The sequence below is a fragment of the Vipera ursinii genome (assembly GCF_947247035.1).
Source record: "Vipera ursinii genome assembly, chromosome: 4".
NCBI classification, from domain to species: domain Eukaryota; kingdom Metazoa; phylum Chordata; class Lepidosauria; order Squamata; family Viperidae; genus Vipera; species Vipera ursinii.
The window spans coordinates 106,519,030-106,544,969 of record NC_139514.1 but is presented as its reverse complement, the minus strand read 5'-3'; the positions used below and the strand labels follow the sequence as shown (position 1 = coordinate 106,544,969).

The 25,940-nt window shown below is 43.4% G+C and overlaps 1 protein-coding gene across 2 annotated transcripts in view; it reads left to right on the top strand.

Annotated features, from left to right (window-relative positions):
* NDFIP2 (Nedd4 family interacting protein 2) overlaps positions 1-25,940 on the top strand; it is a 46,574-nt gene that overhangs the window by 16,359 nt on the left and 4,275 nt on the right. The window contains exons 2-7 of one of the 2 annotated variants that reach the window (XM_083362735.1): positions 10,743-10,899; positions 12,865-13,001; positions 14,648-14,707; positions 20,134-20,221; positions 22,846-22,970; positions 24,149-24,215. In XM_083362735.1, the coding sequence (XP_083218861.1) occupies positions 10,743-10,899; positions 12,865-13,001; positions 14,648-14,707; positions 20,134-20,221; positions 22,846-22,970; positions 24,149-24,215 (634 nt within the window). The remainder of the gene's footprint in view (positions 1-10,742; positions 10,900-12,864; positions 13,002-14,647; positions 14,708-20,133; positions 20,222-22,845; positions 22,971-24,148; positions 24,216-25,940) is intronic. The other variant, XM_083362736.1, reaches the window with a different exon arrangement.

Genomic DNA, 25,940 nt, shown 5'->3' with positions numbered 1-25,940 from the left:
GGCAAGGCGGCTGGTGAGGGAAGAGCGCCGGTGAGGGAAGAGCACCGAGGGAGCGGCCAGCCGGGCAGCGCTGCTGCCGAGCGGAGCTCGCCCGGGGCGCCCGCTCTGCGCCACTCGTCCTCCACGTTTGGGCGGTGCCGTCAGGATGCGGCCCTCTCACCGCCCTCCCTCGTGTGGCAGGCCCTTTCTCCCTGGCCGGCCCTCTCACCGCCCTCCCTCGTGTGGCAGGCCCTTTCTCCCTGGCCGGCCCTCTCACCGCCCTCCCTCGTGTGGCAGGCCCTTTCTCCCTGGCCGGCCCTCTCACCGCCCTCCCTCGTGTGGCAGGCCCTTTCTCCCTGGCCGGCCCTCTTACCGCCCTCCCTCGTGTGGCAGGCCCTTTCTCCCTGGCCGGCCCTCTCACCGCCCTCCCTCGTGTGGCAGGCCCTTTCTCCCTGGCCGGCCCTCTCACCGCCCTCCCTCGTGTGGCAGGCCCTTTCTCCCTGGCCCTCTCACCGCCCTCCCTCGTGTGGCAGGCCCTTTCTCCCTGGCCCTCTCACCGCCCTCCCTCGTGTGGCAGGCCCTTTCTCCCTGGCCCTCTCACCGCCCTCCCTCGTGTGGCAGGCCCTTTCTCCCTGGCCGGCCCTCTCACCGCCCTCCCTCGTGTGGCAGGCCCTTTCTCCCTGGCCCTCTCACCGCCCTCCCTCGTGTGGCAGGCCCTTTCTCCCTGGCCGACCCTCTCACCGCCCTCCCTCGTGTGGCAGGCCCTTTCTCCCTGGCCCTCTCACCGCCCTCCCTCGTGTGGCAGGCCCTTTCTCCCTGGCCGGCCCTCTCACCGCCCTCCCTCGTGTGGCAGGCCCTTTCTCCCTGGCCCTCTCACCGCCCTCCCTCGTGTGGCAGGCCCTTTCTCCCTGGCCGGCCCTCTCACCGCCCTCCCTCGTGTGGCAGGCCCTTTCTCCCTGGCCGGCCCTCTCACCGCCCTCCCTCGTGTGGCAGGCCCTTTCTCCCTGGCCCTCTCACCGCCCTCCCTCGTGTGGCAGGCCCTTTCTCCCTGGCCCTCTCACCGCCCTCCCTCGTGTGGCAGGCCCTTTCTCCCTGGCCCTCTCACCGCCCTCCCTCGTGTGGCAGGCCCTTTCTCCCTGGCCGGCCCTCTCACCGCCCTCCCTCGTGTGGCAGGCCCTTTCTCCCTGGCCGGCCCTCTCACCGCCCTCCCTCGTGTGGCAGGCCCTTTCTCCCTGGCCCTCTCACCGCCCTCCCTCGTGTGGCAGGCCCTTTCTCCCTGGCCCTCTCACCGCCCTCCCTCGTGTGGCAGGCCCTTTCTCCCTGGCCGACCCTCTCACCGCCCTCCCTCGTGTGGCAGGCCCTTTCTCCCTGGCCGGCCCTCTCACCGCCCTCCCTCGTGTGGCAGGCCCTTTCTCCCTGGCCGACCCTCTCACCGCCCTCCCTCGTGTGGCAGGCCCTTTCTCCCTGGCCCTCTCACCGCCCTCCCTCGTGTGGCAGGCCCTTTCTCCCTGGCCGGCCCTCTCACCGCCCTCCCTCGTGTGGCAGGCCCTTTCTCCCTGGCCGGCCCTCTCACCGCCCTCCCTCGTGTGGCAGGCCCTTTCTCCCTGGCCCTCTCACCGCCCTCCCTCGTGTGGCAGGCCCTTTCTCCCTGGCCCTCTCACCGCCCTCCCTCGTGTGGCAGGCCCTTTCTCCCTGGCCGGCCCTCTCACCGCCCTCCCTCGTGTGGCAGGCCCTTTCTCCCTGGCCGGCCCTCTCACCGCCCTCCCTCGTGTGGCAGGCCCTTTCTCCCTGGCCCTCTCACCGCCCTCCCTCGTGTGGCAGGCCCTTTCTCCCTGGCCCTCTCACCGCCCTCCCTCGTGTGGCAGGCCCTTTCTCCCTGGCCCTCTCACCGCCCTCCCTCGTGTGGCAGGCCCTTTCTCCCTGGCCGGCCCTCTCACCGCCCTCCCTCGTGTGGCAGGCCCTTTCTCCCTTGCCGGCCCTCTCACCGCCCTCCCTCGTGTGGCAGGCCCTTTCTCCCTGGCCCTCTCACCGCCCTCCCTCGTGTGGCAGGCCCTTTCTCCCTGGCCCTCTCACCGCCCTCCCTCGTGTGGCAGGCCCTTTCTCCCTGGCCGGCCCTCTCACCGCCCTCCCTCGTGTGGCAGGCCCTTTCTCCCTGGCCGGCCCTCTCACCGCCCTCCCTCGTGTGGCAGGCCCTTTCTCCCTGGCCCTCTCACCGCCCTCCCTCGTGTGGCAGGCCCTTTCTCCCTGGCCCTCTCACCGCCCTCCCTCGTGTGGCAGGCCCTTTCTCCCTGGCCGACCCTCTCACCGCCCTCCCTCGTGTGGCAGGCCCTTTCTCCCTGGCCGGCCCTCTCACCGCCCTCCCTCGTGTGGCAGGCCCTTTCTCCCTGGCCGACCCTCTCACCGCCCTCCCTCGTGTGGCAGGCCCTTTCTCCCTGGCCCTCTCACCGCCCTCCCTCGTGTGGCAGGCCCTTTCTCCCTGGCCGGCCCTCTCACCGCCCTCCCTCGTGTGGCAGGCCCTTTCTCCCTGGCCGGCCCTCTCACCGCCCTCCCTCGTGTGGCAGGCCCTTTCTCCCTGGCCCTCTCACCGCCCTCCCTCGTGTGGCAGGCCCTTTCTCCCTGGCCCTCTCACCGCCCTCCCTCGTGTGGCAGGCCCTTTCTCCCTGGCCGGCCCTCTCACCGCCCTCCCTCGTGTGGCAGGCCCTTTCTCCCTGGCCGGCCCTCTCACCGCCCTCCCTCGTGTGGCAGGCCCTTTCTCCCTGGCCCTCTCACCGCCCTCCCTCGTGTGGCAGGCCCTTTCTCCCTGGCCCTCTCACCGCCCTCCCTCGTGTGGCAGGCCCTTTCTCCCTGGCCCTCTCACCGCCCTCCCTCGTGTGGCAGGCCCTTTCTCCCTGGCCGGCCCTCTCACCGCCCTCCCTCGTGTGGCAGGCCCTTTCTCCCTGGCCGGCCCTCTCACCGCCCTCCCTCGTGTGGCAGGCCCTTTCTCCCTGGCCCCCTCACCGCCCTCCCTCGTGTGGCAGGCCCTTTCTCCCTGGCCCTCTCACCGCCCTCCCTCGTGTGGCAGGCCCTTTCTCCCTGGCCGACCCTCTCACCGCCCTCCCTCGTGTGGCAGGCCCTTTCTCCCTGGCCGGCCCTCTCACCGCCCTCCCTCGTGTGGCAGGCCCTTTCTCCCTGGCCGACCCTCTCACCGCCCTCCCTCGTGTGGCAGGCCCTTTCTCCCTGGCCCTCTCACCGCCCTCCCTCGTGTGGCAGGCCCTTTCTCCCTGGCCGGCCCTCTCACCGCCCTCCCTCGTGTGGCAGGCCCTTTCTCCCTGGCCCTCTCACCGCCCTCCCTCGTGTGGCAGGCCCTTTCTCCCTGGCCACCGGGGCAGACGCTGCGCCAAGCCCGGGGCGGTTCGGCCAGCCAGGAAAAGGTGGTCCGCCCCAGGCACCTCCTTGCTGCATTTCTTTTTTTTTACCAGGGAGGGAGGAGGGCTTACCTGCGTGGCTCTGCCCGGCTGGTCCTTAGAGTGGGAGGCGCAGCGAGATCGTCCCCCCGCTCGAGAGAGACAGAGCCCGAGAAGCCGGACAAGAGGCGGTGTCGGGTTTCTTCACCCCACCTCCCTGCACTCAAAGGTCGCCAAGCGCTTTAGCGGGCCCGTCGGTTTCTTCCAGCGAAGCTGCGGCTAAAGCTGCTACTTCACAAAGACTGCAGGCAAATCACTCCCCTCTCCCACCCCTCCTGCGCCGCTCGTCTTCCAGGTTTGGGCGGTGACGCCAGGAGGGCCGTGGGAGGGCCACATTTACATAGAGCAGGGAGGGCTGTTCGAGGGCCGGATTGAACCGCCCCGCGGGCCGCAAATGGCCCGCGGGCCGGACTTTGGACATGCCTGGCTTAGATGAAACTGTAAGCCACCTAGAGATAAGGTAAAGGTAAAGTTTCCCCCGCACATGCGTGCTAGTCGTTTCCAACTCTAGGGGCCGGTGCTCATCTCTGTTTCAAAGCCGAAGAGCCAGCGCTTGTCCGAGGACGTCTCCGTGGTCATGTGGCCGGCATGACTAGACGCCAAAGGCACATGGAACGCTGTTACCTTCCCATCGTAGTGGTCCCTATTTTTCTACTTGCATTTTTACCTGTTTTCGAACTGCTAGGTTGGCAGAAGCTGGGATGAGTAACAGGCGCTCAGTCTGTTACGCGGCACTCGGGATTTGACCCGCCAAACTGCCGACCTTCTGATTGACAAGCTCAGCATCCTAACCCACTGAGCCACCGCGTCCCTTCACCTAGAGATACTCTATGGTAAAATGGGCAGCCAATAAATTTTATAAATAAATAAATAAATAAAATTAAATAAATTAAATAAACCAGGAGCTATGGAAACATGCCTTGAACTTCTAGAAACGTACCTCCTCCATTTTAGCATCTGCCTTATTTATGGAATGAGGCTCCTCAAAAATTGGAGTGGCCCCTACCCTACTGATATTTTAAAGGACCCTGAAGGTGAGGCTCTTTGACCAGGACTTGTTGAGAATGATTGATAACTCTTTGCTTCCTTTTCCTTCTTCCCATTGAGGTTCTTCTCCCCTGCCATCTCTGTTCCTTTGCTTTTGTGTATTTTTGAATGGTTACTCGTTTTTAAATGTTTTAACAATTTGTAAACCACCAAGAATCAGCCAGCATTTATTCAATTTAATAAATTAAATTATTACCTCAGTGGCAGTGAGAGGACCAGAAAACTGCATAACACATTTTAATTTGTAGCACCGCTAAAAAAATGTAAATATACTCTTTTGGACTTCTAGAGAGTTCAAGAGAGAAATCATTTTCTCCTTTGAAGATCCATGACTCTTACTACACATATGGAATATTTTGCTACTGTTTCAATATTTTCTTTTATTAGAAAATAGTGTAACTAAAAACATAATGAATAGAGGAATGTGTTCATCCTTAATGTGCATTGTTTACGTTTTTCAGCTGTTCTACTTTATGAACATATTATGAATTATCCTTAAAAGTGATCAGACTGAATATTTTTAGTTCAAATTTTGTGTTTTACCTTAGTTTTAGTTCAAATTTTGTGTTTTACCTTGTACTGTTTAGATAATTTGCTACCCAGGAGTTTGTTTTGACATAGTAACAAAATTTGTACCTAATGTTAAATCTGTATTATAGTAAATCTTGGCTTACTGTAAATGAACTGCATATAATCTGTCTATTCTTTCAATGAATACAAGAGATTAAAGTTGGTAATGATGTGAAATTAAACCTTTGATCATAATTTTAAACAAGGAAACAGTCCAAGAGTAAACTTATTTAACAGCTTAATTTTCCTGGGGTCATCAAAATGAAAGTCTTGGTTTGGACATTATATTAAGCAGCTGTATACAGGTGGTCTTCGACTTACGACCACAATTGAGCCCAAAACTTCTGTTGCCAAGCAAGACAGTCGTTAAGTGAGTTTTGCCCCCCTTTGTTTCCTTCCTTAGCACAGTTGTTAAATGAATCATTGAAGTTGTGTTAAAGTTAGTAACACGGTTGTTAAGTGGGTCTGGCTTCTCACTGACTTTGCTTGTCAGAAGTTCGCAAAGGGGGAATCACATAACTCCGGGATACCGCAGACACCGTAAATATGAGTCAGTTGCTAAGTGGCCAAATTTTGATCACATGACCACGGGGCTGCTGCTACGGTCGTACGTGTGAAAATAGGTCAGAAGTCACTTTTTTCACTGCTGTTGTAACTTTGAACGGTCACTAAATGAAAGGTCGTAAGTGGAGGACTTCCTGTACCTGGTCATGCTGGTAAAAGAAGCGGAGGTGAATGAAACAAAAGAACAAGGAGAGTAAATCTAGCCCTCTTGCATCACATCTGGATGTATCCATCATTATTTAGCATTCTGTGTGAATGCCAGTATGTTTAGCATAGTGAAGAATCGTATTTGTTCAGTGTTTATTTTATAGTACATAAAAGCTTTAAATTCAATCCTTTTATCCAGAATGCTATAGGGCAGGGGTCCCCAACCCCCGGTCCGTGGACCAGTACCGGGCCACAGCATGCCAGCAACCGGTCCACACAAACAAGCAGAGCCCCATCCACGAGATGCAGGCAGCACACAAAACCACGCATCCTCCGGTCCACGGAAAAACCTGTCTACACAGAACTGGTCCCTGGTTCGCAAAAGGTTGGGGACCTCTGCTATAGGGTCTCCTGCTTGAACACGGGGTCAGACTAGAAGACCTCTGCAGACTATCTGAAATTATATAGGCAAATGTGCAGAATCGGTGATGTGTGGTTTGAACATAAAATATAAAGTACAAAACAAAATTAGGCACAGAGACATTTTTGGAAACAGCTGAACCTAAGCAGTGCAGCATAAAGTACCAGTTTTGAAAGCTTTCCATAGACCAACAGTCCCCCAACTTGGAAATGATAAGAATTAAGCTTTCTAAAATATGCTTGCAGATAGTTCAAAAGGATAATGAATAGTCATGATGTGATGTTTTAATTATCCAGAAATCTGCCAAACCTGATCTCTTCAATAAATTCTTGCCTGGCTGACAGCTTTTCTTCACAGAAGCAAGAGTATTGACTGGTCTTAATTTAATATTAACCATTAGGAAAGTCCCACTTGATAAAGTAGAAATAGCAGCAATATTGGATTAAAATTTTGAGGCTGTTACCAAAACCAGGAACAGAGGGAAATTGTGTCTCTACCTAAAAGAAAATAACTTTATTTATAACTTTATAACGGTATAACTTTATAATAAATAGGCAGTCCTTTGCATTAAGTGTATGGGGCCAGCATTGTGCAAGAAATGCAAACATGTAAAACAAACATACAAACAAATCTTATAAATAAATAGTTCTCAGCAGCTGCTGATTTTTTTTTAATGGTGGCCTCTTCTCTGCAATAAATTGCTTGCAAGAAGTTTCTGGATTCTTGTGTGCCTGCATAATTTCAGCTCATTGTGCTAAGAAGAAACATGATACTTGGAACTTTTAACATGGGGAACTCCCTCCCTCCCAAAAATTCAGATAAACAGAATTATCTTGCAATTTTTACGCAGAATTTGAATAGATTGTTTATCAGACAAGATTATTTCGTGACATATAGCTTTACTTGACCATAACTTATATTTACATGTTAATTAAAGCACACAAGTGTTACCTAAATAGAAGCATTGCTTGATTTCAGGAGCATCTTTCCTAAGGGCCCAGCAGTAGTCCACCGGTATACTGGGACTCCACCTGCCGTGCCCTGGTCAAATTGCTCACCGTCTCATTGCTGAGTGCACCAAAGTTTCAGGATAAAAATCCAAGCAAGGGCCCAAGAGTAAACATGTAGCTTGGTACAACCTCAGGAGATCACTCATTATATTGCAAAAGTTTTCTTCTGGATGATTTTCCAGAAATATTTTTGCAGACGTTTGTGAATTATTTCCACGCAGCCTCATTTAACGCTTTTCAGCTTCATTTAATGCTTCATCGAGCTAACATCTTTACAAAACACTACTTCATCATCTTGGAAGAGAAATATGTTAAAACTCATGATCATTGTTCTTGTTAGGCAGAAATAGCAATCTGATGAATGGTGGTTGTTTTTTGCTTCCTCCAAACAATAGGAGTGGCAGACACCAAAGAGTGCAAACTCTGAAACCACCCTTTTGGAAGTAATACAATCTCATACAGCAAATACTAGGTCCTTAATTTTCTTACCTTGTTCACTCACTTCTCAACCCAAATAAACCTCGTAGCATTTTTTTGATAAGTGGGATGAAGTTTTATTTCTGAGATTTTAAATCTCAACTCACCACGCAAATAACAGAAAGTGTCAGGGTTATTTCCAGAATTTTATGGTCATGATATGCACGATACAATCAGTTGTGAGCTCTCACACCAGACTGACGAAAGAACTGCTGCCAGGAGGGACTGGGCGTTCATATGTAGACATGTCCGAACATGACTTAACCTGCATTCTGCTGTTCTGTCCTTGTTATCAGGCCTTTTACCTTTATGTTGATGTTAGAGAGCAATAATAAACTGGACTTTGCTCAGCAATTGTTGTAATTACGGTACTAAAGTTAAAATACACAACTGTAACATCACTAATTGAACAGCGTAACGAAGATGGAGTCATAAAAAAAAACTAAATCTGATAGAAACGGATCTGTTTTCATGCTTAAATTCAACATGAAAAAACCCTGCTTAGAACACCTATTGCAATCCATGATACAGAATTATTGTTGATCAGTCAAATTTATTTATTTATTTAGCTATTTAGCGTATGGCGGGTCACACACAGAATTAAATGCACTTCATATTTACAAGTTAGAACAGTTAAAACAATTTTTTTTAAAAAGAAGCAATTATAAAACCTAAGAGGAAAACAGAAATAACATTTCAGAGTTTAATGTCGAGTTTGGAGATCCAGTCAGTAGATCAGTCAAATGAAACTAGAAATTAAATTCTATGAGCAGAGATTCAGGTAGCCAGTTATACTTAGCCTTGGGAGGAGAAAACCAACTGGAAGTAAAGTTGAACTTTACAAATAGCTGAGAAGTGGAACCCAGAAAAGGGGCAAATTCTCTTTTGCCATTCCCAGGGTAAAAGATAATAAATTTAAGCTACAAGACAGCAGAGCTCCTCAGAAGGCAAGTGTAACTGACGTTTTTAAAAATACCAAGTTTCTCGTTCTTCTAGATACTATCATAGTGTTGACTGCATTAGCATCGTTCTTTCTGTGTAATTTCATGAACACACACGTGTGTGAGTGAAATTTCATGAACACACGTGTGTGAGTGATGGAGGATTCAAACATACAAATATCTTGTGTATATTTTGAAATTCTATTTTGCCTACTTTGTGTTGTGTCTTGATGTGCTGATTGTATCTTGGGGCTCTAGACTACAAAGTTTTTTTTTTTAACTCCTCCTTGGCAACTTATATTGTTGCCTGTTCTTGGTTAACTATGATTGTTAGGGCACAGGTGTGACGTTAGAGTACAGATAATGAAATAGTTTTTTTTTAATTTTTTAATTTTAATTCTTTTTTACTTCAAATCTTACGGATTGCTAGGCAACTGAAGTACAAACAATGGTTAAAGGATCCAATCTGGGTCGATCCCTAGCTTTAGTCTTCTGAGCTTTTGGATTTGTGCTAGAGCCCATCCTCAGAGAACTCTCTACTGAAATGTGTGCTTTGGGTTGTTCTATGCCTGTGGTGGCGAACCTATGGCACGGGTGCCACAGGTGGCACACAGAGCCCTCTCTGTGGGCACACGCACCGTTGCCCCAGTCCTAGGGCTTCAGCTGGGTTTTATAAAACCTTTTCGCTTTAGGCCTCCGCTGCCGTGTGCAAAAAAAAAAAGGTTCAATCAATCAATTTCAACTTCTTGCTGGGAAAAAAAATCTTGCAAAATTGTAATTGATTGATTGAACTTCTTAGTCCCACCCAATCTGCCGTTACCACCACAGCCATGCCCACCCAATGGGCCACGTGCACCTGGCACACGACGATACATAAGTGGGTTTTGGGTTGCAGTCTCTAAAAAGTTTGCCATCCCTATTCTATGCATTGTATTTATGTGGTACCTGGTTGGGTGTGGCTTCTTATTGGATTGATTGGGGTGTTGATGTCGTTGGCTGTTGTGTAAGGACCCACTTGAAAACCTCTTCCCAAGAAAGCAGATGATTTCATCCCCAAAGGAACTTTTATTAGGAGAAGCTGACAGCAGGCATGGAAGGCAGGATCTGAGGGTTTCCTGCTCAAATCAATAGATTAAAGGAGCAAAAAGTAAAGCCCACCCCAATAGTTCATCCGGTCAGTTCAGACGAGTCCATCCACAGGTGTTAAGTCCGCTGTGGGAATGAGGCTGATAAGACTCCCTTCCCAAGGCTGTGAAAACGTGTCGTTGGGCCTTCATACCTTTTCTGCAGCGAGAGATAAGCCAGATGCCCGGAGGCATATTCCTTTCTCACCCAAGGTTGGCATCAAGGGTGGAATCAGTTCAAAGAGCAAGCAGATAGAGGAAGCGGAGAAGGATACATTGCAGCAGCTAAGTGAAAGGAAAAAAGATACAAAACGATTCCCTCGATCTTCCCTGCCCCCCCCCAGGAGAACGGCAGAATCCTCAGATGGGAAAAGAAAAGACTGAACTAGCTAAAGTCCCCCCCTCCACCTTCCTCCCCCCCCCCCGCTAAAGAAATGGGTTCTGACATGTTGTTTCCTTGGGCTGCCAAGTTAAAATGGATGGTTAAAATCATCAGGTTGGTGTGACTTCTTCTTCTTTCTTTTTTTTTTTGCATTGCTTGGATAGCAACAGGAGTTGTTTTTCAGACAATTTTACCCCACTATTCTTTTTCATAGCCCTGCTACCATAATTACCAGAAGGAAGAGGAGAATTTGAGGGGGGAACCACCTTCTACCAGTGAGCTGTAATCAGATTCAAGAATCAGTTGCAAGAAGGGAGTTAGATGCTAAGTAGAGAAATCGTTTTGAAATACTTTCCGCACTTAATTCTGGATTCTCCCACTATACAATTAATATCAGGGAGAAAACATACAACATGAGGAGTATAGAAGGGCTGGGAGAAAAACGTGTCACCCGTAATGCTTTTGATCTCCATGGTAGTCAAGATGAAAGCAACACAGAACTCTTAAGTGTCTGAGTGCTTGGAAGATAAAGTATTACTCTCTTGTTTACTTATAGCACAAACACTTAAGTACACATTATCTAGTCAAATGTCATATTGGGGTGCATATATTTAATTCCATGTGTTTTTCTTTAAAGCTTCATAATGAAGATGATCCTGCAGAATCTACAGTTGAACAACCGTCCACTTCTACGCAAACTGCACCAGCTTGTCAAACAGAGGCATCTTCACCTGAAGTGGATACTTCCCCTCCACCTTATTGTAGCATCGCTACAGAAGCAGCTGCACCAACAGGTACTGTCTTTTTTCATGATTATATAACCACCCCAGGTATTTTTAGCAATGCTGAAATAGTGCCACCAGCACTCCTATGCCTGCCTCTGCTGACCTGCTTAAAGTTGCTTTGCTCAGTTCTTTCGTGCAAAAGTCAAATGGATTTGTTTCGCATATCAGTACAAACAGGCTAAATTGGATTTCATGCAATTAATTTGCCCGATCATGCCTTCCTCTCTATGCATTATGAGATTAGGGGTTTTTATTTAATTGATATTGATTAAACTCGGATTATACTCCAACAGAATAATCATATGATTTTTTTAAAAAAATATCTTTGATTTAATTGATTTAATTTTAAATAAACCGTAATTGCATAGAAAGCAAGGGTGTTTTCTTGGTTTTAGGGGATGCGTACGTGTACAAATGTGTACGTACCATTTTAAAAAGACATGGGTTTCTTGTAGGGTAGGAAATGGGGATTGCAACTTGTAGAAAACAGGACACGCTATCCAGGATTAGTTACAATAATTAAACGAATATAACTTGGCAAATAAGAGCAAATTAATCTAGATCGTATAACTCACCAGTGCAAAAACATGGATGTAAATATAAAGCCACAAAACCAGTCTTATAATAATAAAAATGTAACACATACATTGAAATAATAATAAAATAATCTAATGGAATAAGTTGAAACATCCCTATGAGTTTTTTCCCATTTGAGGTTAAACTCTTCGGGTGAGATCCATTTTGACCTCCATCCAGAAAACCATACCGCATGGGAGCAAACTGAGCTGTTCCATAATACGGGCAGCATTATAATGCCTCCTCTCTCTGCCTCCCCCACCCTTCCTGTGCACTTTTATAGTACTGGAGAATTGCACACAGTGTTTCCCAGATAGTCATAGTTGATTAGCTGATTCTAGTTGAAAGAGATAATTCCACACCCTGCTACATAGGACTTTTAAACTGCACACAGAATTCTACTGTCGCCCACTGCAAGGCATACAGCATAGATGTATTGTTCCTACAGCATTTAGTGCCAGGTAATATGTGGGCCACTCTACTTTAAATCAACATTTGTTTCAAACTGGCCTTTAAAGGGGAATGTGAAGCACCTTACAGTACCAAAGCTGGTTATGATGAAAGTGCCAGTTACTGCCACAAAGGCCTCTTTGCCTTCCCACGAAAGACTGTAGTGACAGTGTGCATCAAGTATAGCTAGCTAGACAAGATTCCTTTAGGCATAGCTTCCAATTGTCCACCAAGAAGTAGGTCCTAGGTCAGGGGTGTCAAACTCAATTTCATTTGAGGGCCACATCAGCATTGCGGTTGCCCTCAGGGATGGGCGTGGCCAGGGTGGGCGTGGCCTACTGGATGGGCAAGTGCATATGGCCTACTGGATGGGCGTGGCCAGCTCTACATCATTCGCATCAAGGGTGCCTGTGGGGGCCTGGGCAGGAGTGGGACAGATCTGAGGGTCTCTGGCAGAAGGAGGGTCTCTGGGCCAGGGCCAAGGCAGCGGGGGCCGTTCCCTCACTGTTTCCAGGATGGCTTCATGGGCCACATGAAACCACTTCGGTGGCCAGATCTGGCCCCCGGGCCTTGTGTTTGACATGTCTGTCCTAGGTCATAAACTTGCTTCCTCTAGAGAACTTGAAATCTGAATTTGAATTTGAAATGTGTTTATTCGGTCAATGACCAGCCACATCAAACAACAAAACGAGCAATAAAAAACAGGAAACACAATCAGGATCAAGACAGAGAAGCAGGTTGCAGCCACATACCAGCAGCTACAAAACAAATCGAGCATGGTACACTCCAAGCAACTCCACCACAACAACACCGTCCACCCATCCAAGCTTCCTCTTAGAGACAATGGCTGGCAGAGAACTGTGTTGAACTAAGAGCAGCTTTGTCTTATCTGGATTCAGCCTCGGCTTGTTTATTTCCACCCAGATGAGTCTCTGTTTTTTTTTACAGAAGTGGAATCACCTAATGAATTTTACCCAGTGCCACCTCCATACAGCGTAGCTACTTCTCTTCCTACTTACGATGAGGCAGAGAAGGCCAAAGCTGCAGCATTGGCAGCTGTTGCAGCAGAAGCAGCAGCCCACAGAGTGAGTAAGCAGATCGTGCTACGTAAATGCACCCTTTGGAAACTACACTACACAAGTCCACGTTTTGTATGCACTGTATTAAGTCATGTCCCAGTTCTTAATGTTTGCGTAGTTGTTTTTTTTAAGGATACGTATTTCGTATTTAAGTGTGGAGGCTTTTAATTGTTTCAAAACTTTTGATTGCCGAAAGGTAGACCTCAGACTTTGCACAAGAGTTAACCACCCAAGCAAGTGCAGTATACAGGTGGTCCTCGATTTACGGCCACAATTGAGCCCCAAGTCTCTGTTGCTAAGCAAGACAGTTATTAAGCGAGTTTTGCCCCTTTTTTACGACCTTTCTTGCCACAGTTGTTAAGTGAATCACTGCAATTGTTTACTGTGTAACATGGTTATTAAGTGAATCTGGCTTCCCCATCAACTTTGATTGTCAGAAGGTCACAAATGGGGATCACGCAACCGTGCAACCGTCATAAATACGAGCCAGTTGCCAAGCATCTGAAGTTTGATCACATGACCCTGTGGCTGCTGCAGTGGTCGTTAAGTGTGAACAATGGCCCTAAGTCACATTTTTCAGTGCCATTGCAACTTTGACCGGTCACTAAATGAACTCTTGTAAGTTGAGGACTACCTGCATTTGGAAACTCAAGCAATGCAGTGGCTTTTTCCAGGACTTTGACATGCAGCAGTAGCGGCTTTCCCCCCCCCCCCCCTGAGTCCTGATAGATTTCTGTAGATATTGATGGGTTACGTTTAATCTGATAGTGTCACCAGTTAAAGCACCATATGATTATGCTACATCAGGTGCTCAGCTTCCTAGGCTGCTAGCAGAAGAATTTATACAGGCTAGCCCCTTTTATTTCAGTTGGGATGACATTTTCCAGGTTTTAATCTGTAAAAAGAGCCTTGGTGGAGCAGTGGGCTAATGCCTCCTTAAGTAACACCAGCTGCCTGTAATCAGTGCAGGTTCGAGTCCCACCAGGCTCAAAGTTGACTCAGCCTTCCATCCTTCCGAGGTAGGTAAAATGAGGACCCAGATTGTTGGGGGCAATAAGCTGACTTTGTAATAATGCCGCTTGGGGCCCCCCGAAAGCCCTAATAAGCAGGCATATACATAGAATGAAGGCTATTGCTAAGCACATTGGTTTGTGATTCTTAGATTGTAAGCCGCCCTGAATCTTTGGAGAAGGGCGGGATATAAATGGGATAAAAAAAAATACTGTGCACGTTGTGTTAACAATAATATTTTTATGATGCATATTATATACTGTCCAGGCAATCCAAGAAAGCATGTAATAAATATAATATAATCTTGTATGGAGACCAGTAAGCAGGTTTTTTTTAAAAAAATATTATTGGATTATATTCTATGTATATTATATATACATTATTATTACATTGTATTCTATTTTTTTATACAAAAAATGCAATGAGTCAGCTACAAAGGCTTGAGCAAAATTCACTGTACGTGTTTATGTAGGAATAATTTACCATTAATTTTTTTTCTTCAAAATTTGAATTACTGGGTTTCTATGTCCTTGATTTAACTTCATTGTTAAATTTTATTTAAAAATTAATTTACAGAGATAGAATGACTTGTAATTTAACACACGTTTAGCTCTTCTGTCTTATTTTCTTTACATGCTTAGCACGGCCAATTTAGGGAGTCTAGGAGTCTGTTTGATGAAATATTCCTGAGTCCACCAGAGGTATGATTCCATTCTGTGAAGTTTAGATTTTGCAGTGAAGTTCATTTACGGCAGACATTTTTTTTTAAAAAAAAATCTTTTCCTTTTCTAAATGAACTTACCCTCTCAAATGAATTATAATACTTTCATAAAAGAAAGTGACTTACATTGCAAATCTGTTCATTTCTGTTCATTGCAGGGGTCCCCAACCATGGCAACTTTTAAGACTTGTGGTCTTCAACTCCCAGAATTCCTCAGTCAGCTTCTGGGAGTTGAAGTCCACAAGTCTTAAAGTTGCCATGGTTGGAGACCCCTGTCCTAGTGCATGCAGTAAGATTATAGTCCTAATAAAACGGAATACAGACACTGATGGATTATAATATCTCTCGGCTGTTATTTGCCTTTAAGGTTGTTTTTTTTTGTATTGTGATTTTGACTGTTTTAACAGTTTTTATGATGGTTTGCCACCCAGACTCACTGGTTTCAGATGGGTGGCTGTACAAATGGAATAAACTCTTTCAGCTGTCTCCTGCGGCTCCCAGTCCTCTGCCATGTGCAGTCCAAAAAACAAAAAAGTGGGACTAAAAAAGTTCAACCAATCAATTCAAATATGCAGGGTAGGTGCATATCTCACCTTGGCTCCACTCTTCAGTCAAACCCTGTTCTGCGCATGCGCGCATGTATGCGCATGTGCACACATTTTTTGCGGCTCCCAGTTTTTCCTTTTGTGAGGGAACCGGTTCCGAGTGGCTCTTTCACTGTTTCAGGTTGCTGACCCCTGGAATAAACCAATAACATTGAAAATAAATAAATAACAAATGGCAGTCCCACACAGATTTATTTAGAAGTGAGCTGCACAGAGCAAGGTAGGGCATATTTCAACACATTACGCATGTGTGATTTTTTGTTTGTAAGGATAATTAGTTCTTTTCATTATGGAGAATAATTACAGAGGCATTTTGCTTAAAAGGCCAGACACCCTGAATGAGGTAGCGCAGGTCATCTACATTCTAGAGCAGGGGTGTCAAACTGCCGGCCCGCGGGCCAAATGCATCACGCAGAAGCCGTGCCCACCCCATTGCCGGCAATGGCAAAACTGTCCAGATACGTTGTGACATCGCAAGTTTTGACATGTCTGCTCTAGAGTCCTGGAAGGCACTCAACGTATTTATCATATATGCTTTGCTTTGAATTTGATCTCCCAGAAATCCTTTGGGGCACTCATGTACCAACAAATTAAAGCAACCATACCTTCTTTCAGAATGACAGGGTTGCCTTCACCAAGTACAAATTGTCCTTGACTTAATGACCGCAGTTGAGCCTAAACCTTCTGTTGCTAAGTGAGAAAGTTAAGTCAGCTTTGCCCCATTTTACATTTTTCCTTGCCACACTTGTTAAGTCAGGGGTCTTCAAACTTGGCCGTTTTGTGACTTGTGGACTTCAACTCCCAGAATTCCTCAGCTAGCGTGCCTGGCTGAGGAATGCTGGGAGTTGAAGTCCAGAAGTCATAAAAGGGATAAGTTTGAAGACCCCTGTGTTAAGTGAACTGCTGCAGTTGTTGTTTACACAGTTCTTAAGTGACTCTGGCTTCCCCTTGACTTTGCTTGTCAGAGGGTCATGTAATCACCTTGGGGACACTGTAACTGTCATAAGTACATGCCAGTTGCCCCGCACCTGAAGTTTGAGCAGGTGACCCCGGGGATTGCTGCAACGATTGTCAGTGAAAAAACAATCATAAGTCATTTTTGTCAATGCTGTTGTAACTTTGAGCAGTCATTGAACACACTGTTGTAAGTCAATTACCTGTATTCTGTGACTCTTGGGAAGGACACAGGTGCTTTAAGAAGCTTCACAGAGATGCTACATGATGCTTGAGCTGTCTTTTGGAGATCTAATTGAAAGTACTAAATAGTCCCAGTATTCATTTGTGTAGCATCTAATTACCGATTAGAGAGCTTTAAGTTTTAAGAGTTTAGATGCTGTTTCCAGTACAGTGAGCATCTGAGCTCTGGATGAAATTGTGGGGAGGAAAAACCTATTTGTAAAAGCAAATAAGGTTTCCAATACATTAATTTTCTAGTGGGAGGCAGTTTGAAGTATGAATTATACTTCTTTATTTTATAATAAACCTTTTTTGTTGTTGCATTTGTGTGAATAAGTTATTAGTCGTTTGGCAGAATAACAGATCAGATTCTACCATTCTGAAATACTTTAGCTTAATGTATCACATATTTGTTGGTCTTGGACTCTGTTGACCGGAATATTCAAGGAAAAATAGTGTAATAAAATTAAATTGCATATAAAAATAGTTTAACAGTTGGTGGCTTTCCTGATGATGACTCATTACTTAATCTCAGTCATAAATGAATGTATCCTAAGATATCTGAATGTAAAGTTCAGATGTGTATTTCTCATTCTCTCATGTGCTTGTAATATCTCTGCATTATTCATACATTTCTCATGTAATTAGGATCAGCAGATTTAAAGAGTCATCATATATCAGGATGGGACTTTCAGTGATTGGAGAGTTCAGTGCTTTAACTCATTCTGTGACTACTATTAAAAATAATTAAAAAAACACACCCTCGCAAATCATTATATTTCTTTGTATAAAAGAATTAACATTTGTTGGCATACAATTTTGACTACCTCAGCTTAAGGTACTCTAATCCAGATTTTGTGAAATCCTGTACTTTTACCTCCTTCAAAGGTACGTAACTTCAGGATTCTAGGGTTATAATTTATTTAACATTGAAATAGCCTATTTAATTGCCTATATTGGTAAATAACGTTTAATGATGAGGTAGCAAGTTTTAAGCTTTAAATAAGTTGTAAGCTCTAAATAAAGGATTTGTTTGTTTCAATATTTTGGGAGTGTAGAAAGTGACACATGAATTTAATATACTTTAAAGTATACTACAGCTTCTTGAAAGTCTTTTTTTAAGAAATAAACCTACTGTTTAAAAATAATTCCCACTTAAAAAGAGACGTACACTGAGTGGATTTTTTTTTAAAAAAATAGCATAACAGCTTACCTTGTTTCAAAGGATAAATGTATGCTTTGTTAATTAGTTTGCATAATTCTGCTGAGTATTCATCTGCATATTTGTATTTCAAATTTAAAAACAGGCCTCATAGAGATTATTTGGGAAGAGTGACAGCTTCCGTGTTGTGCTATAAGTTTTAGTTGTTTGAAATTGCATGCAGATAAATTGCTTTACAAACTTTATAATGGTGTTGCAATATATATATATATATATATATATATATATATATATATATATATATATATATATATATATATATATATATATATATATATATATATATATATACACACACATATATACATATATATATATATATCTGCCGTGACAACTTCATGTAACAATTTTTAGGATGTTAGCTCCCTCTGGTGTTTGAATATCAGCAAAGCATTAATTTTAGAATTCTTTCAGTACTTTGTGGATTGAATATTGTGATAGTTTACTATTGTTGTTGCATGTTTGGATGGCCATATGCTGCATGTCTCAATAGTTTCAAAACTGGGGGCTGTAAAGTGTTAGTGAAATGTCAGTTGTATACTTACTTTATTTTGTAATTTATCGATGTATCACATCCTTCCCATGTAGATCATTTGCACAGCCCCACTGTGTCCAATATATATAAAATATTTGGCTTTCGTTGTTAGTTCATTATTGGTTTGCATTATAAATATATTTTCATTAATCAATAATCTTTTGTATCTTTAAGAGTGATCTTAGCCTCTCTTTGCATACATTATTTGGACAATATATACATATCTAGTAATAAAATATTAAGACAACATATACACATCAAGTATTAAGAATAGAAAGGGTAGATATTCTTATATTCTTACTTGCTTTCCATTAAACATTATAGAAAAAAAGTTAATTGAATGTGTCTGGTGAAATATTCTGCCAGTGGACATACATTAGGGCAAAATAAAATAAAATAAATAAATAAATAAATAAATAATATATGTGCTATGAATGGTAGCCAGTCATTGCACCTTATAAATATACAGGCCTTTTTTGAATGGAGTATAGGAAACTCAAGGGACGCGGTGGCTCAGTGGGTTAGGACGCTGAGCTTGTCGATCTGAAGGTCGGCAGTTTGGCGGGTCGAATCCCGAGTGCCGCGTAACAGAGTGAGCGCCTGTTACTCGTCCCAGCTTCTGCCAACCTAGCAGTTCGAAAGCACGTAAAAATGCAAGTAGAAAAATAGGGACCAATACGGTGGGAAGGTAGCAGCGTTCCGTACGCCTTTGGCGTCTAGTCATGCCGGCCACATGACCACGGAGACGTCCTCGGACAAGCGCTGGCTCTTCGGCTTTGAAACGGAGATGAGCACCGGCCCCTAGAGTCGGAAACGACTAGCACGCATGTGCGGGGGAACCTTTACCTTTACCTTTTTATAGGAAACTCAGGATTATACTATGGATTAGTCATTCCTTCCTGCTTTCACATACAAAAAAGAAAGATTTCAAGTCACAAAATGACAACAGTTAAAGTGTGTTGTTTTTAAATGTCTGGTGACTGGTGTACCATTGAATGAGGAAACCAAGAGATTCTTTTATTCCCTACCCCATAAAGTTCCTAAGGGGAATGTCCCAAGAAAAGAAACGTTATACATAATGAAAGATATTTACCTATATTAACATGTTTCTCATTTTGCAGTGCCTCAAGGGCTGCTGTCTATTATAACTGTGGCTAGCACAATAAGTGAGAATAAGTGATGTGATCCATAGAAATGATCTTTAGATGAGGACTGATTAAAGAAACTCCTAAACCTATTTTTTTTTTTAAAAAAAATCTCCTTTGAGTTCCATTCCTAGAGAGTTTGGGTCATGGCAGCAGTACAAAAATTGTTTGTAATTGCCTTTTTCCAAAGTTTTTAAAACTGGAATTTTTACCAGTCCCCAATGCAATGACTACTCAGGCCTGATCCTGTATATTATATCCAGATTCTGCCAAAGTAAGGCAAAATGTTCTAACAGGCAAGCATGGGAATTCCACATGCTAGGTAATTTTAGATTAGTCAAGGAGAGGGAAAGGCCATCTAAAGACCCATTTCATTAAAAAAAAATATACAAATAAAAATAATGAAAAAAGACATAAATTAGAAAAAAACCCTCAAAAGGCAAAGTCGATGGACTGCTAAGGTCTCTCTCTCTGCCTTTAGGTTTTCTGTGTTTCTACCATTTTTACTCACTATAACTTAAAAACTGGGGCAAATGGCTGCTGATAAATACAACATAAGACACATTTTGAACATGTATTGTTGATTTGATTTTAATGAAGGGTTATGACAAGTCTACATCTTAAACTGGATAACCAAAATTCCTACTCCTGCAAAAAGTTGTGATTTGCAAGATCTTACACATTATCGCTCTGTTAAAATGTGTTTCTTGTCATCTTAAAAAGGAAGAAGAATATCCCCCAAGAGATGACTTCAGTGATGCAGACCAACTCCGTGTGGGAAATGATGGCATTTTTATGTTGGCTTTTTTCAGTCAGTAATTTTTCTGTTATTTAAGTTATTTTTATTTAAAGCAGAATATTTCTCTGTTGGTGAATACATGTACATGGCCTGCTGATAGAAAGCAGAAGTGCTGGTAGGATATGGTAGAAGGTTTGAGAAAATGTGATTATTGTCTTTGCTATAAATGCTGTAAATGTATATTTTCAGTTGATAATTTCAGTTAAGTTTTTTTCCTCATTGCAGAATAATTGAAAACAATGTACTTAATAACTGTAAATATTTGTCACTTAATTTCCTGACATTATCTCTTGCTGATGGAGAGAAAACTTTTATTCCTACATGTACGTCTTTTAAAATATAATTTGTAATGAAAGTGGTTACAATCCACTTGTGGTATGTGACTGCCACCTTGTGACAAATGTGTTCATTACAACTTTAAAGTTCTAAGACAGCATTTGATCATAGGTAAGATAAAGTAATATGGGAAGAAAATTATATTCTTGCTGATTAATATTTCCATAAATGGCAGTTAACTGGGTACATATACTAGAGAAAAGTAAACCATGTAAATAGCTTATCAAGATAACATGGACTCTTAAAAGAAGACCTGGTATATATGGTATATTGCACAATGCAAAGCATAAAATATGCTCTCTGAAATATTTAAGATAATTTTTTGAATCTTCTTTTAAATACCTTTTTTGAGCAATGTTGTACTGGGATTGAAGATATAGCAGTTGCCCTGTTTCCCATAACGTATGCATAGAAAAACCATGAAGGACTTTAAAACAGCAACAACAACAACAAAAACACCAGATGCTCTTATATTAATACAAATTCCCATATGACATGCCAAAAGCATATTTTAAAAAATAACACCAATTATAAACCATGGCAGCTACAAAGCCATCTAGAGGCAGGCCTAAAATTACAGATTGAAATGCTGATGTTAGGGCAATAAACTCAGGAGTAGATAGTTCTCTGCCTACATTATAGAGTTGTCCAGTCACAAGTTGCCTAACAATATCAAACATTGTTCTTAACACAAAGGAAAACAAATGTAGTATAGCCAATCCTTGAGATCCTGTTTCCTACATTTTCCAGTGCGGTAGATTTTGGTAAATACTAACATATTAGAAGAGAATGTGACTGTTAAGTCACAATAACAGACGTTCCAGTCTTGGTGTAAGCCATATAGATTTGATTTTTTCTGCAGTGGTACCGGTAGTCCTCCACTTACGAGCACAACTGAGCCCAAAATTTTATGCTGCTAAGTGAGAATTTTTTTAAGTGAATTTTGCCCCATTTTATGACCTTTCTTGCCACATTTGTTAAGTGAATCACTGCAGTTGTTAAGTTAGTAACACGGTTGTTAATTGAATCTGGCTCTTCCCCCATTGACCTTGCTTGTCAGAAGGTCGCAGAAGGGGATCACATGACCCCAGGATGCTGCAATTGTCATAAATATGAGTCAGTTGTCAAGCATCTGAATGTAAATCACATGACCATGGAGATGGTTGCTAAGTGTGAAAAATGATCATAAGTTCCTTTATTCAGTGCTGTTGTAACTTGGAACAGTCACTAAATGAATTGTTGTATCTCAAGGACTACTTGCATTCAGAAACTCAAAAAAGATGAGCAGTCCTTTGGAGAGTTGGCATTCACCTCAAAAAGGGGGAAAAGTGCATCTTTTAACCTCTCATCTTTCATATGGGAGAAGGTTGAAAGAAACCAATATTTTCCAACTATTTCCTCCATATATTTCTATGATACTGTGGCACCAGGCATCGTTCACATATAATTCATCCTGTAATGATATTTTACCGGATATTGAAACCACAAGTCTTATTGCCATCAGACAGTGGCTTCTTGGATAGGTTTCCATGTCCTAATGCAGTGATGTCACTCACCAAGATACATCTCAATGTGACACTTCAGTATTGCTGTTCTCATCTAAATCTTTGTTACGATTTCTTATCTGAAATACTGTGTTTCCCTGAAAGTAAGGCCTACACCGAAATTAAGCCCTAGCTTGATTTTGGGGTGGGTGGGTGGGCCTAATTTAAGCCCTACCCCAACAATAAGCCCTAGTTTGGGGGCGAGGCACACACCTAAAAATCAAGCTGGGGTGGGGTGCTGGAGCTGCCCCACCCACCCCATACCCACTTACCTTGCACCCAGGCCTCTCTTAGCTGGCCCACTTCTTCTTCTGAGGCCTCTTCTGTAGCCAGGCCTGCATTTCTCAGTCACAGGCCTTTCCGGAAGGCCTGTGCAGCCAAGAACTGAGCTATGGATTCAATCCATAGCTCAGTACTTGTCTGCTTAGGCCTTCCGGAAAGGCCTGACTGCAAAATGCAGGCCCGAATGCAGCTGCAGAACTTTGGCCCCAGAAGAAGTGGACTGGCTGGGTGGGGCTGGAGGTGAGGTAAAGTCTACCCCGGAAATTTTTAAAAAATATTTCTTTGATTTCACCTTGGGTTTCCACTGGCAAGATCTAGAGGTATTAAGAGTCTGCCTTTCCATCACTTGATATCAATTCTCTATCCCAAGTCACTGATAATAATTGCCTTCACTTTGAAAAATACTTGAATTCTCATAAATGCCTTTCTGCAGTTAATTCAAATTTTAACAAAAAGTTGTGCTTTGTTTTTTAGTGGCATTCATTTTCAACTGGATTGGATTTTGCTTATCATTCTGTATTACTAACACCATAGCAGGAAGGTATGGTGCAATCTGTGGATTTGGATTGTCTTTGATCAAATGGATTCTTATTGTCCGGGTGAGTTTTTTTATTTGGGGATTTTGTTTTTTCGTTTCAGTATGGAAGCATGTTAAATGAAATACAATAAAAGTCTCTAATTGTATATTCCTTGGTCTGTTATAAAGTTGATTTCCTAGGCTAGTAAAACGTCAGCATATGGAAACTAAATTCGATTGCATATTGCAACCAAAATTAAATGGCTGTTTTGTGTGGTGTAATTAGGACTTTTGCCGTTAGACTTCCTACTTTTGCCCTTGAGTAGCAATGAAAATCTTAACTTACAGGGTTGTTGTTGTAGGGAAAAAATAGGAAGAGGAAAATACGTTCGCTGCCTTGAGTAAGTTGTAAAAATAATAAAGATGGGATACAAATAAATAAACGTTGTAACTTTATTTCCATTAATCAAAGAAATACATTGATTTTCTGCGCTCGGTGTCCCAGAGTTTAGAGAAGAACAACAAAGATGATTAGGGGTCTGGAGGCTAAAACACATGAAGAATAGTTGCAGGAATTGCCTTATGGCTAATCTAGCGAAAAGAAGGACGAGGGGGTGACACGATAATGGTGTTTCAATATTTGAGTGGCTGCCACAAAAAAGAAGGGAGGGTGTCAACCTATTTTTCCAATGCACCAGAAAGCAAGACAAGAAACAATGGATGGAAATTAATTTAGGAGAGAAGCAACCTGGAACTAAGGAGAAATTTCCTAACAGTGAGAACCAATTAACCCATGGAACGATTTGCCTTCATAGTTGTGGGTGCTCCATCAGAGCAGTTAAACATTGTTACAGGGTTTTCAACGTGTGTAATACATGCCTTGTACTCAGATCAGCATCTTGGGGACTTCTGGTTTTGATATATTAAAAAATATATATTATTTTGACTGGCAGGTACTGGGAGGGATTTTATGTACCAATAGAACTATTATAGTGCTGAACTAACTCTAAACAGACACATGTTTAATATTTTCTCCACAAATGGCTTACGTTTCTTTGTTTGCAACTACACCTAGCAAAATGCCTAAAGTTTTCTCTACTGTTCTAATAACAGTATTAGAGCATTTTTTTTATTTCTTAAAATTCATTAACTGTACATCCTTTTAGTATTTCTGTATATCCAAATTACATCTTTGTTGCATCAGTAATCTTTCATATATCATAGTGATAACTTTATGTTTTGGCTTTTTTTTCTTATCAGTTCTCAGATTACTTTACCGGCTATTTCAATGGACAGTACTGGCTTTGGTGGATATTTCTTGTACTTGGTAAGTGCTGATCAAAAGGTTTAATTTTCTGATTTTAACTCCATATAAAATCCAAATTTAAGAAAGAACATATATATTATGAATGGGTGTGCATGTCCCTGTGAGTGTTTTTATCTGTCTCAAGAATGGTCTGGCTATCGCAAACCAATGCTATAAGCAGAATTTTCATAGGGTAATAAGATGCTTGAGGATAGTAAAGGTATGACTTTTGGTGACTTGATTGCAATCATATGGATGACTCAAGGTTTTTTAGTCTCTGGTAGTTACAGAATGATCTGAAGCTGTCTCTACCTAGGGTACAACACATTTTTAACTTAATTTTTGTTTGCTTCGTCAGCGCACTGCAGCTCTTCTTAGAAGACACATTATTTTGAACTGCTCTAATTCAAATTCAAGCCTTGAAGATCTTATTTCTCTGCTTGTTGTCACAGCATTCTTCTGAATATCTCCATGAGATGTTGATTGGAAGCACTATTCTATAATGGTTCCATTCCTACTTAAAAGTATAGTTTTAGAGTGCAGCACTGGGTAAAAACTACCTTAGCATCCCATAGGTATACTGTGGATGCTCTGTATTAATGTCTTACAGCAGATACTTTTTAGCATTTACACAAAGAAAGTGTGAACTGTCATTAGGAGTTGAGATTAGCTGTCATCCATATGTTTATGATGCTCGGCTGTACCATAAGGCTGGAATCTGGAAAAAGGCTTTGCATGTCTAGGGTGAGTGCCTATAGGTGCGATAATGGATCGAGGACCAATAGATTGATGCTGAATCCCCCAAAGATGGAGATCTTATGAGTGCATGCTCCTCACATATAGAACTTGGGAAATTTGACCGTTTTGAATAGGATTACAATTCCTCAGAAGAAACATTATGTAGTTTGTGGGTACTCCTAAAGTTATCTCTGGCTAGAAAAGGCTGTTAGTAGTTTAGTTGGGTTTCCTAACTACGTTCTTTCCTAGAGAAGGATACTGTAGCCACCATTGTCCATATACTAGTTTCATATTTGGCTTACTGCAATGTACAATATGCAAGGCTATCCTTATTATTTGATTTGGGAGCTGCAGCTGGCAGAAAACACAACGTTGAAATTCCTTAGAAGGTCATTGGTCCTGTTAAATATACACGTGCTGAAGGAACTACACTGGTTGCTAATAAGTTACTGGCCCAGCTCAAGGTTTTATAACTGGGGTGGAAGGTCATAAAGAGTTTGGAATCAAGTTGTTTGGCTTCTCATGGCCAGTCCTCTCCCTGATGGTCTAGCTCAGGGGTAGGCAACCTTGGCTCTTTTATGCTTGTGGATTTCAACTCCCACCAGTCATAAAAGAGCCAAGGTTGCCTACCCCTGGTCTAGCTGATTTCAAGCAGTGGACATTAATGTAGAGCTGCAGTTTTACCTAGAAACATCTCATTAAGCTACTTTTCACATACCTTATTAAGGTACTTCTTCAACCAACAATGGTACTCTACTTACATGATGATTCCAAAATTCAGGGGGGCCCTTATCCTGGTGAAGGATATAGATGGTAAAGTGGGGCAAAACTCACTTAACATATGTCTTGCTTAGCAACAGGAATTTGAGGCGCAATTGTGGTCATAAGGCGAGGACTACCTGTAAGGATTGCAATTTTGCAATGGAAGTTAGGTTTTTGTCCTGTTGTTTGTTTTCTAAGAGGGCCACAGTTTGGATGAAAAATTCTTGTTCCTGAAATTAAATCTTT